Source organism: Pundamilia nyererei, unplaced genomic scaffold, assembly GCF_000239375.1.
Source record: "Pundamilia nyererei isolate P.nyererei 1_Seehausen unplaced genomic scaffold, PunNye1.0 scaffold00046, whole genome shotgun sequence".
Taxonomy (NCBI): Eukaryota; Metazoa; Chordata; class Actinopteri; order Cichliformes; family Cichlidae; genus Pundamilia; species Pundamilia nyererei.
In genome coordinates, this window is record NW_005187447.1 from 1346898 (window position 1) to 1360449 (window position 13552).

At 36.8% G+C, this 13552-nt stretch overlaps 1 protein-coding gene across 1 annotated transcript in view; it reads right to left on the minus strand.

Moving 5' to 3' along the window:
• Positions 1-13552, minus strand: part of osbpl1a (oxysterol binding protein-like 1A) — a 31287-nt gene that overhangs the window by 6388 nt on the left and 11347 nt on the right. Inside the window, exons 10-15 of the mRNA XM_005732432.1 lie at positions 12730-12855; positions 12515-12596; positions 12085-12191; positions 6930-7092; positions 4333-4519; positions 584-659 (exon numbers count right to left, since the gene is read on the minus strand). Coding sequence (XP_005732489.1) covers positions 584-659; positions 4333-4519; positions 6930-7092; positions 12085-12191; positions 12515-12596; positions 12730-12855 — 741 coding nt within the window. The remainder of the gene's footprint in view (positions 1-583; positions 660-4332; positions 4520-6929; positions 7093-12084; positions 12192-12514; positions 12597-12729; positions 12856-13552) is intronic.

The following is a 13552-nucleotide window of genomic DNA, read 5'->3' on the forward strand; positions in this document are numbered from 1 at the left end:
AAGAAAAAGCTTCAGAAAATTCTTCAAATAGAAGAATGACCTTGTGAGATGAAAGTCATCATGATTCACCCTGACACTTAACCCGAGACTTTCAGAATATGTGATTTTTTTTGCTTGATTTCCCGAGTTCTGCTAGGAGTAGGTTAGTTACACAGATGTCATATTTTTTTTTATAAAAAAGGGTTTGGAATTATGTTTTTGGCTACTTGATAAATATAGTCATTCTCCATTAGCTCTTCTGGCCTCTATTTGGAATTTAAGTAGCTAAACACTCAACACTCTAGCTTTCTTCTTCTTCTCTTTAGTGCTGAGAAAATAGTGTACATTGTGTTTTTTTCCACAGCTGCTTTCTGCGGTGCTTGGAAACTAAACCTAAGGGTTGGTTCAGAGCTGCAGATTTATAATACAGTCAATTTAAGTTTAGTGTGCACTAATGCAGCTTAGGCTAAAAAAATTTATTTGTTTTTGCTAGTATCAGGACATAAATCAACTTACTGGCAAACTATCGGAAAAAGAGTCACCACAAGTGTAACTAAGTGTTGTCTGCACCTGCACAAGGCTATTTATAGAAAACCATTCTCACCATTCCAATGCAGTTCCTCAGAATACTCCAAATGCTGAAGTCATTTCTCGAAAACATTGGCGCCGGTAAGCTTGTCCTAAAATGACACGTGGCACACATACACACACACACACACATACACACACAAAATTACAGTACTTCTAAAAAGTGTATGTGATGCTTTCATTTTGTTCTAGTGCACTAAAAATATTCCACTGGAGTAAATGTGCCAGACATACAATACCTGCTGCAAGCATCACATCAAGTGAATATAGTCAACAATAGCCTAATGTATTATGTGACACACTGGAACAAAGCCCAGACAGACAATACCAGCAGCAAAGGTGGTTAGCAGGAATCATCCATCAGCAGCACTTATGTCCTGTCTGTCTCAAACTGTCTAATAAGGTGTGCAGGCTGGAGATTAGTTTAAAGTACAAAAATAAAATGTAAAAACCGAGGCGTTAGCGTAATGATGACATTTAAAAATCACCCAAATAATGTGAACCGCACTCCCCAGCTGCCCGAGGGATCAGCCAACAAGGGATCATACTGCAAACTGATTATTGCATTACACTGTGACCTTATCAATATTTAACGGCTCCAACAGAGAGCGGAGTCCTTTCTATACTACAACTCCTTCTTGTGCCTTTACCAGGCTGCCTATGACTCTAAATTATTCACACGGTGAAGTGGAAACACCTCAAGAAGTTAAAAAGATCACTGAAAAAAAAAGGACTGTTCGAGTGGGTTATTAAATATCTAACACTGCATAGGTCTAACAACAATATAGATTTGATGAAAATAGGCTTATGGAAAAAAAGATTATAGATTATAGTGGTAGTAGTAAAGATTAAATGAGATGGATACATTTAAGAAAAAACCCCTCAAATTTCTCAGAGAAAAACTTTTATACTTTTGTGAAGACACTTTTTAAATTGATTTATTTTTGCTTTTTATCAGAAAACCACATTGTTTTGCTTAGTAACGTTGGATTAACGTGATCGCACCCCTTACGCCATTAACAATGTCACATAAACTCAAATGGGAGGAAGTGCAACCATATCAATAATGTTACCAAGAACATCTTTGCTTCTTTACTACTTGCTTTGCAGTTCCTAATGAACAAAAAATATCATCCTGGCCAAATTTTCGTTGCTTTTCAGTTACATCAACTAAATAATCTTTTAATCCAACCAAGTGGTGACATCGGTGGTACGATGAGGTTGATCCATCCTTGTAATGTGAAGCAGTGACTAAAATACATTCACCGTGTTCTTGAAAATATTTGAATTTAAATTTTTAAAATAAATTTACGATGTTTAAATAAAAGAAATTTAATTCATTTGACAGGAGTGATACATGTAAACACTGTTACATTTAAATGAAAGTGCAACTGACTGTTATACCTTAGGCTTTTAAAGATACAGCACTCTATTATAAACATAAAGACCATCTATAAACTGAGACAGACAAACAACCACGCAAACAGTAATTATAACAAAAATGATAAAGACTGGACATAAAGACTGAAAACAAAAACAAACAAACAAACAACCCCCCAAGACATTGCATGCATTAAAAACTGATTTAAGTGATGAAATATTTGCTTTAGTTTAAACCATAGTGTTGTACAAATATAGAACTTTAAAGTCAGTGAATGTCGTTATATGTGATGGCAGCAATAGTTTAGATTTTGCTTATTTACACTAGCTTGTCTACATGTGAGAGACAGACACACTCTCTAGTTTAAAGATTAGGCTTAAAGCTTTCTTTGTTAATAAAGCACATAGATACGGCTGGATCAGATGACCCTGAACCCTCTCTTAGTTATGCTGCAGTAGGCTTAGACTGCAGAGTCTTCATGTGATGTACTGTTTCTTCTTTACTGCTTTCTTTTCACTCTGTGAGTGTTTATACACCTGTACTCCATTTAATCATTAGTAATCATTAAACTCTGGCCCTCTCTCCCATAGTGTTGTTTCTCTTCCCTTACCTCTAACCGGTCCCAGGTGGCTGCCCCTCCCTCTTTCTGCTGGAGATTTTTTTCCTGTTTAAAGGGAGATTTTCCTTCCTACTTTCGCCAAGTACATGCTTATTGTGGGTCATGTGAGTGTTAGGGTTTGTTTCTAATATTGGAGGGTCTTTACATTATAATGTAAACTGTTTTGAGGTGAACATGGTTCTGAACTGGTACTAGTAAATAAAATAAAACTGATTTTAATTGTAGTGGCACATTTTTAAAGTTTTATTTTATGTGGGTAAGGCCCTTCACAGATTTAAAAAAAGATTTTATGAACAAGAAATGTATCAAATTCTCAGAGCTGAATAAATTATATATCTTCTGAAATGCATAATGGTTTATTTTTTATTAATGGTTATATTTAGTCTTATTTTGGTTACCTCCACTCAAACATACAAAATGAAAAATATTTCCCAAAGTCTGACTGGGATTCTAATTTGGAATCCTAGACAACACCAAGCTATACAAAATTATTATACATACATAAATTACTTTATGTATTCACTTATCTATTGTCTTATTTAGTCCCTTCTCATCAGTACTGACTGATTTTCAATAAGATACAAGTAAATATTTTACTTTCAATTATATTTAATATTTTGCAAACTAAAAACAGATCACTGAAAAACTCTTCAGCCTTCTGTGATGATACATAAATGTTTGCATCATCAGCATAGAAATGACACTTTATAGAGTAGGCATCTGATATTAATAATATAATAATATATGCATAATATATCTGCAAGAGATTGTTGGTCTTAGAACAGAACCATGCAGGCATTCCACAAAGTTCCACTTCATAAGAACGGGCACTGGAAAAGGTTTTATTCTGGAGTGGAACATCCGTTTGACAGTAGAGTGGACATTCCAGAATGCTCATGATGTGCAATTTCAACTTCCTCTAAGTTTTTCAAGCATGCCTCAAAACTAGCTTAAAGCTTACTGGGAAGAAATAATCTCTTTAAGATTATGTTAAAGAGACTCAGAATTCATAGTATGAGGATCTTCAAGTAAGAAAAATACCAGTCCTACTACTTTATCCTTGCTTTCTGTTCAATTACAGGTTGGCACTTGAATTTCTTGGTCAAAACACAGATTTTTTTTAAACCAGCTGTTAAATCAATTTTCATAAACCTTCACAATCTCAAGAAGAATTAGGTTCTCTTAACTTAAAAATAAGTGTTGCTTTAAAATAAAATAAAAAATTCTCCAATTCCTGACAGACTGAACATATGTTAGTGGTTTCCCTCGGGTATGTTTTTATTAGATTAGCATCAGCTCTTTAGTCTTTAAATTACACAGCTGACTAAATATTCCCTGAACTGGACAAGTGTTTAAGAAAGTGGAAGGACAGCTTAATAAAATACTTTCATGTGTTAGCTAATGGAGTCTCTGATAACTCTATAAATTTGCAGTCAGTTCTTCAACTAAATGGTCAAATTAGGCATTAAGTGCATTTGTAATCTATCATACAATCAGAACCCTTTTTTCTGAGAATATGACCCATTGCCTAGGCCACCCTAAATTTTTTATTTCTTTTTTTTTTTTAACCCAATATGCTGTTACACAAATCTTACACTAATAACAAATTTGAATTAAAGAATTAAAAATTCAACAATATTAGGCTGCTATGTTGTATGAAAGGGCAGTGACTTTGATGGGCTTGTTCATCTTTGGATGTGAGATTAAAAGAACCAGAGGTCAACAGTCCATTTAAGAAACTGTGATGGCATATTGCAGAGCTGACCTATGCTTTGTTATCCCATTGGGTGGAGGCTCAGCCTTGTCACCATGGTGATCCTGCTCCAGCGTGCTGGCGGGGCTGCTGCAAGTGCTGCTTAACATGACAGAGCCTTCGTCCTCGTCCTCGTCTTCCTCACAGGATTGGCTGGCTACCGTCTCAAAGCCGCTCAGGGAAAGCTCAGATTCTGAGTCTGGTGGAGACAAACACATGTAGAGGAGTCACTGCAGGATTACTGTTCAACTGAATATCCTCTGAGTATCTAGAAAAAAGTATTGCTATTAGATAGTTTGTCAATTAGAAGGCACAGAAAATTGTGTATTATTTCAAAATTAAGAAATACTTTTTGTTTATCAAATGTTAAAAGGACAGTATAGTTTCCTTCCCATTACTGTAAGCTGACCGATCGATGTAAAACACCCACCATTCAAAAAAAAACCATTTATGGGCATTATGAATGTGCCTGTACATTTGAGAACAGTGTTGCCGTGAGTTTGATCACAAAACACCAAAGACAAATTTAATTGATACGGATATATTGTTGTAAAATTTATATTGTTTTCCAAAACTAAATTTATAAGCTCAGCATCCAAAATTTGGAGAAAAAAAAAAAGATGTACTACGAGTTGGAAGTATTCATTTTTGCAACAGATACACAGCACAAAAAATATGAATGACTTTTGGTTGAATGCATCAAATAGAAATTTAAAAAGCTGATCAAGGACCAAATCTGATTTCACAAAACAGCTTTGTATGATTGAGAAGTCATTCGCTTCCTTGTGTTACACTTGACTCAGTAATTAAAGTAATGAAAATGTGAGCATCAAGTGAAATATATAAGAATGCTAAAAAAAGTGACTTTCACAACCTACGAAAGGAAAGCTATCAACTTACGAAAGAACAGATAAATAAAAGTCTAACAAGCGCTCTATCTTATAATTTAGATGCAGTTTGGAAAATTAGAATTGCAAAACGCATCATTAGCAGCTTAAATTTGCTGTGAATGATCTAAAGCACTGACAGCTGACATAACTTCATCACATGGGGGCTGCAGATTTGTCAGCTGCATATCTATGATATGCATCTCCCTATCCATCACATCCCAAAAGTGCTATTGGATTGAGATCTAGTGGCTATGAAGGCCATTTGGGCTCATTAACGTCATTGTCATGTTCAAGAGATCATGTGAATGGTTTCTGACATGTTGCATCAGCCTGCTAGAAGCAGAAAGGGTGGACATGGTCAGTAACAATGCTCAGCATAAGCTATAGTATTTAAGCAATGTTCAAATGGTGCTAAGGAGCCAAAAGTGTGCCAAGCCCAAACTGCCATAACCCATCTTCTACAAGGTTCACAGTATTTTGCATTTAGAGACATTCTTCTGCATATCTTGGTTGTAACAATTCATTCTTTGAGTTACTGTCGCCCCTAGTACCAACAAGGCATTTTCGCTACCACATTTTCTCCTTTTCTGACCACTCTTTCTAAATCCTAGATATGATTGTGTAGTAAAATCCCAGTATAACAGCCATTTCTGAAATACTCAGATCAGCACATTCAAAGTCACTTAAATCATCTTTCTTCCCCGTTCTCATGCTCAGTTAGAACTTCAGCAGGTCATCTCAACCATGTCTACACACCTAAATGCATTGAATTGCTGCCATGTGATTGACTGATTAGATATTTATTTAGGCAGCGACTTGTTTATTCGTAGCTGCCCGGTAAAGTGTGCGATACAAAGAAGTTAGTTACTTCCTGATGAAGTATATAAAATCAAATCAGATCTGTGACTCGGATATTTGTTTCCCAGTTTTGCATTCAAAATAAAAAGACGAAAAGGAAAAACACTGCATTATTTGATTTTTCTCTGTGCCGCATTTATCATTTTCTGATTTTTTATTCTCAGTTGAAAAGAACAAATTATACACTGATTACTCAACAACCACTGTTAAGGGAGTAACCAAAAAACAAAGTGTAATTCTGTCACTTTTGTGTTATTAGTATACAAAACATACAATTATTCATTTTTTTTTCTTGTTTGGATGCTTTCTTTTTTTTTTTAAACTAATTTTATGCTAACACTTTGATTGTGCTACAAAAAAAGACAAAAAAAAAAACCCTAAACCATTATTCACAAAAAACATTCAGTCATGCTCCACAACAATCAGTGCAAATGTCCCATGCAGCTCTGTTATTATTTCATTTTCTTCAGCCATGACTCCCTTTTATCTATGAAAGCTGGTTAGATAACTCATCAGGAAAATCAAACAAATGAAATTTTTAAAAAAAAGTTTAAATAAATTCAAAACAAGCGAAAACACCACCAAGTCCGAAATTTTCTCTTTTGTAGATTTTTTTTTTTTTTTTAATCTTAGCAAGCATTACTGGTATATATTTTTTATGTTTGTAGAACATGCAGGACTTTTTCACAGCATATTCATTTTCAACAGAACCACTTGGGGCTCGAGGAGCGGCAAACATACCGAAAGCATTCACTGACAGGAAAAAGTACTCCAGTGTCCTATAGGTGGATGAAAGAGCATTGAGCGTGAGTAGGAGCTTGCCACAAAGTCTCCTGCGTGTTTAATAACCTGTCAACTCACCAGAAACGGCGTCGTGGAACTCATCCTCGCTGAGGGCACTCCGTGGTGAAGATCCCTTGACGACGGATTGCTCAAGTTCGTGGTGCTCTGTGGCGAGAGTCTGCAGTGCCTCAGAGAGGATCTTATTCTTCTCCACCTCCTGCTCCAATTTCAGACTGCGCACCTGAGCTCACCACACACAAACACACACAGACAAAAGGAAACACGCTAATCACTCTCAGAAACAGAAACCATCATGAATTCTATCCTCTGCACTCGATAACCACGAGCAAAAGATGGCCAAGCGTTCCCCAGGCTACCAAAATTTTATTCAAAGTCTCATTAAAAACAGAGGACAAATGTGCATGACTATGAGACAGGCTTTGATGGCAGCAGGCCTGCAAGTAAACAGCATGTTGACTGACTGATCCCCCCTCTGTTCTGTCCTCTCATTATCAGACCCATGGCGAGAGAGACAGAGATGGAGCTGAGAGGGTTGAGCCATGTTTATCTGTAATGGAGGCCAGCAGCCTTGATGCTGCCGTCTCAAATAGCCTGCCGGAGAACACGAGTCCCGTAGAAGAGAGGGAATCAAATGACGGATAATGGACTCCGATATAAACCATTAGCTAAACCTTCCTTTTACACAAAACATTAGTGCTGATAATATGAAGGTGTGCTCACTTTTACTTCACCATTTCCACGGACAGGCTGACATTGTGCAAATGCAAAATTAAAGTCCACTGACGAGGCAGGGGTTTACTTTGGATTGTCAAAGTAACAGAAGAGGGAGAAATGATTATAAATGATCATCCACAAGACAAGAGAAAGCTAAATGAAGTGGGGTGGAAGTGCTGTATGATGACAGAGTGCAGATCACTTGACATCTCTGCACAATTCTGAACTTAGAGAGGAAATTCCTCCTGCTGACCCCTCCACAGGTGGTGTTTAAATACAAAGCAGGGCTGCAGGGCCTGGAAGTGAGTCAGTATATTTCCTTTGCAGGGGGAGTAAGCATAGGCCCAACTTCTTCATTTAGCCGGCGAACCATCATTTACAGACGGAGCTATACTGTATAGTTTGAATTATCCCTATTGAGACTAGGCCTATTCATGGTGAGTTCTGAGATTCTGTGAGTCTTTTATCATGTGCTCTGCCTCTGCAGATTGCAGTTCAAAAGGCTGTGCAGCTGAGCGATCGAGGCCCGGCCCACATGTAAAGACTGAATGCACTGGACTGGCTGTTAAACTCAGAACATTCAAACTGTTCCTGGCAGCCCCAGCTTCATCAGCTGCTGTCTTCTTCTTAAAGATCCCCACAGAAATGATTGAAGTTGTGTTACTGAGCATTTGTGAAGAGACGGAGTCTATATAAAAAGGGGGGAAAAAAAGGACATACACATTGTGACTGAAGAGAGGGTTTTTTTCTCCATCATCTAATGATTATATTCAGCGTTTGGTTTTGTCTGGTCTTTTCATGTGCTGCAGAAAATGAGCAGCAGTGGGAATGTCATGCATAAAAGGGTTGAATCTATGCATTGATGTGAAGGTAAACATGCCTTGATTTACATAGCCAGCATCTCAAGTGTACATTTATCACAGCAGTGCATCAAAAGCAGCAGCACTACCAGACATCATTTTTCACAATCAAAACAGGGACAAATTCTTATTCTGGTGGAACATTCAAACACAAATCTGATTCAGAAAGTGCTGCAAATTAAAACCGCGACAGGATGCAACTTAACACTCTCACTTTTACAGATTCAGTGCTTTACTGCACACAAAAAAAAGAAAAAAGCTGGCACTTTCACATTACGATAGTAATCAGAAATGCAGTCGTTGACATGTTGTAAATTATATGCATCATCAATGAATAGTGGTTTTTCTTCTGCATCAAAAACCAGATTAAATCGGAATTATCTATAAACACATCGGCCCCGTCTCTGCTGTATCCACATATATCTGTGTTTACATCATTCATTGTTTCGCTGCCAGTTCTAAAATCACAGCCAAAACCCTCTTGCTTCCACTGAAGAACTTGCACACATACCCACACAGATTACAGAGTTCGACTGTTAAATAAACACTGAGAATTATTAGTATTTGCATTAAAGATATGTACTGCACTGTTTATATTGTATTAACTGGCTGCTGATTTATGTAATAAAAGTTTGAGCCATGCACACAGCATGGATATAGGGATGGCAATATGAGGCTGGCAATCCATTTCTTTTACCCAGAATATTATAGCAGTGTCATTGCAATCCATTCATGACTTCTACTTACTTTGGTGACTCCTTTGACTTTTGTCCTTCTCACAATGCCATTATCAGCCCCTTAAATATTTGGTTTAAGACCAAATATGTTTAAAACCATTTCTTCTAGTTTAATCGTGCATAGAAAATGAGACATTCTAGTCCTGTTTTTTTAACCACACACAATTTTACATTTGATTGACAATATCAGTTTCACTGAACCAAAATATTCTGCGGCAGTATATCCCCTTACTGCTTTGGCTTATGTTTGACCCTGAATACAACCGGGCTTTACGCCAGTGTAATAACTTGGCTGAACACCCTGCTCGTCTTTGCGCTCCTAATCCAATTTTACAACCTGATGCCTTCAGTTTAGTTTCAACTGAATTACTCTATGCAAGTCTGCAATTCATTCATAACTTTTCACAACTCAAAAAAAAAAAAAATCCACATCAGCTGGCGAAGCCTCGTGCACTAAAGAGCAGATTATGAAACACAAGGCGGTCTCTATCTTAAATCACCTGTGATTGGCGACATAACCACACCCCATAATACCCAATCAGAACCACATGTTACTTAGGTCAAACAATTTATAAATAAATTCAGAATCCACTTCAAGATTTTGACTTTGACATTCAGGGCTCTGCATGGACAAGCACCAACCTAAATCAGAGATATTTTACATCCTTACATCCCCAGCAGGTCCCTGAGGTCATGTGACCAGGGCTTGCTGGTCGTCCAACATATGAGACTGAAAACAAAAGGCAATACAGCGTTTGTAACTGTGGCCCCCAGACTCTGGAACTCCCTTCCTTTGAGCCTGAGATCTGTGGACTCAGTGGTTTCACTTTAAAAAAAACAGCTAAAAACTCATCTTTTAAAACTTGCTTTTGGTTGATTTCTTTTTTAATGTTTTATCTTGAAAGGTGCTATACAAATACAATTTTACTTACGTACATATATAATACATATTTTAAAGTAATATATTTTGGCTCTGCAATAACTTTGAAAGGTTAGTGCCTAGAAAGACAAAAATAGAAACTCATAAAAAAAAAAAAAATCGAAATACCAAGTAACAAACACAAAGAATAACACCCATAATGTCTAAAGCAGAGGTTCCCAAAGTGTGGGGCCCGCGGTATGAAAAACAAAACAAAAAGCAAAAACAAAGAACGAACCCTTGGACACTGCTAGCATCATTCTTCGTTTTCGGTGATTCGAAACGCCGTTTACGTGTGGACGAAAGGTCCAAACGCATAGAAACAGCTGCGTTTTAAAAAATACCCGTATAGGTGTGGACGCAGCGTAAAAGAGTTAGCAGTGTATTTTATTGCTTGGGGGGTGTAACAGTTTTCTTGCAAAACAAAGGGGGGCCCAGCAGAAAAAGTTTGGAACCACTGCTTTAATGAAAAAAGTTTTTTTCTTGTTGTTTTTTTCTGATCTCGTTCGAAGAGGATCAAATATTCATTAATTTATTGATGTGTAAACAAACCGTCCCCACCTGACAGTGTTTTTGTAATTGTTCTGAGCCCAACAGCAACAAAATTCAAATGTGCTGCCTGAGAAAGCCTGACGATCACAGCCGTTTCGAATCTGCTTTCAGCCTTGTCCCCGGCGTACAGAGATTTTCAATTTTTCTCTGAATCTTTAAAAATATTATGAAGCACAGAGGCTGAAATCCCCCAATCTTTGTAGGGTCGATACTAATATAAAAAACAAGTTTTACATCATCAGGAAGGCAAAATTTGTTCCAAACACTCTGTTCCGTTTTTTCTTTGCTCTACATAATTTAAAGAAAGTGTATATCGCCAATATTGCCAATTCAACAGCATAACCCCTAATTTGGAGCAGAGGACATCCACCCAACTGCTGTTCAAATCTTTTGTTTGTGAGGAACAGCCAATGAGAAGAAAGTTGGCATAACAAAAATGTGTTTATGAAGATAGAACAGCTGTTTAAAACAGCTTTTGAACAGTCAGTCATGCAAAGCTACTTTAATGTGGTTCAAGAGTAATAAAAAATATGCATACATAAATGAGCTTTATAGGTCAACGTGTTGCTTGGACTTTTGCAGAATGGCGAATCCCTCCCCACATTTATTGCTGAAAGACTCATCCTTGCTGTAAAGCTTTTCTTTTATACCAGTCATGCACTGACCTTTTGCCATTTAACCTAATTAGCTGTGAGAAGTTCTTTCAGGTGTTTTCTTCTTTGTTGTTGTTGCTTTTAATACAACTTTTCCAGTGTTTCATATGCCGCCCCCCCCAAATCACCTTGAAATGTGTTGCTAGAAGTTCATAAATTAGCATATTTCATAAAAACAAAACAAAAAAACAAAAAAAAAAACCTTCTCCTATTCAACATGTGTTATGCTTTCATTGTCTTTACGGTATTTTGAATCAATTGCAGGTTTTAAATGATTATTGCATTCTCTTCTAGATTGTTGCAAAATTGATGCCAAATGTCAGAGGTTGCTATAAGCGGTATAATCTACCTGTTTTCACGAGGGGGTGTATTCTAGCCCCCGAATCCTTCCATTTTAATCAAATCCATTGAATCAAAAACAAAGAAAAAAAAACCCATGTGTAAGCATATAATCACTTCCACTCAGTCCACTGAGCTGCTTTTGTTAGAGTGAATTTTTCCAGCATCTTTTTGTGTAGGATAATTTCTTTTTACATCCCAAAGATATACATCATCTTACTGAGCCCCAACAGTCTCAATATAACACTTACAGATATCAAGTTATTTAAAATGTCACTGTAATCTCATTTATCTCCTTTCTATGATCCAAGTAAACTTAGATAATAACCGTCTTCAGTTAATGGTGACTAAAATGCTGATAATCAGCTGAAAAACATAGTCACAGTCACTAGGCTCTCAAATAAAAGTTTAAATTTGTCTTTGGAAGGTCACACTCACCCCTTCCTGTCTGGAGAAGAGGCTGAGACAAATGTTGAGATTGGAAGTGGTTTCGCTGGATAATTCACATATTTCTTGCATCTTTTGCAGTATTGTTGATGGAAATTCTGAGGGGATAAAACACATAAAGTAATGAATGCAATGGAAAAGACACAACTTTGAGCTATTACAGTTTGTTTGTTTTTTTAAATGCTCTTAGAACATGTATAAAGAGCAAGCACACTGCAGAAACCTCTAATGACAGTGCCAGATGGCAGCGTCTTAATTAACAGTCTTTCAGACATTACTGTGCATTTAAATCTGTTTGAAGACTCTTGTAATTTTAAATCAAAAGGTTTTCATTTCACCTCCACCACCTGAGTAAGTGTGTTTCTCCTCGTCTACGTATTGTATATTACATAACAAAGAAAAGTGAAATAAAAGGCTTTACTTTCTGACAGCTCTTCATTCTTCAGCATGGACAGGAGCGCTGCGACCTCCTTCTCCAGATTTTTCTGGCTGACATCTGCAACCTGGTGATTTAGAGAGATGGGAGAAGACTGCAGATCAACAAAAAGTAGCACGGGGTGGGTGGACTAGTTCACAGAAAACACTATGGGTCGTTAAGCCAAAATGCTAATTAGGCTCGCTTTCTGTTTGCTGTACCTGTAGTGAACTTGTTAACTCTCCAAGTGACATCACTTCCTCGTATTCCTCCTCTTCGCTCCCTTGCTCCTGGGAGCAGTAGTATGTGCTGTAAGCTGCGTGCTCCTCCAATGTATCAACCCATGCCTTAAAGAAAGACAAACAAAGGACAGAAAAACCAAAAAGGTCACTTAGTTATTTGACTGATCTTGACCTTTATGTGTTTTTGAAATACTATAGGAAACATGTTTATTATTATTATTTCTTTTTAGAGGAGCATCAGGAGAGAAGATGAAAATAAGCTAGCAAGGCTCTCTCTGTAAAGGTCATAAAATATATAATCTGCCTCTAAAATTTACTAGCTGACAAATTTTACTGTGATTTGTCATATATATTAAAAACAAACAAACTTGTACTTATTTCCAGCTAACGACTGTTTTCCCAAATTGCCAAAAATTTTCTTTTAGAACACAGCTTGCATTTCAAATTTTAGTAGTATATTCTACATAATGGCCGGGACTTTTAATTACATTCTTTATCAGCTACTTACGCTGATACATAATTCATAGCAATGCAAGAGACAAAGTAGACAACGATTTCTCATCTAGAGCGACAACGTCTTAGCATCTGAACAGCTTGCATAACAACTACAAAGTCAAGTAATAATCCTGTGAATAACTCAATGTAATGATGCAAATTCTCACACCTGGGTTGTTATAATGACTAAACAAACAAAGAGTTAATTAATGAGCTTGGGGTGCATTTGAGATTTTACACTTTTGCATAAAGCCTGAGAAAAGCTAAAAATTACATTTTACTTCAAGATTTCAAAACATATGATTAG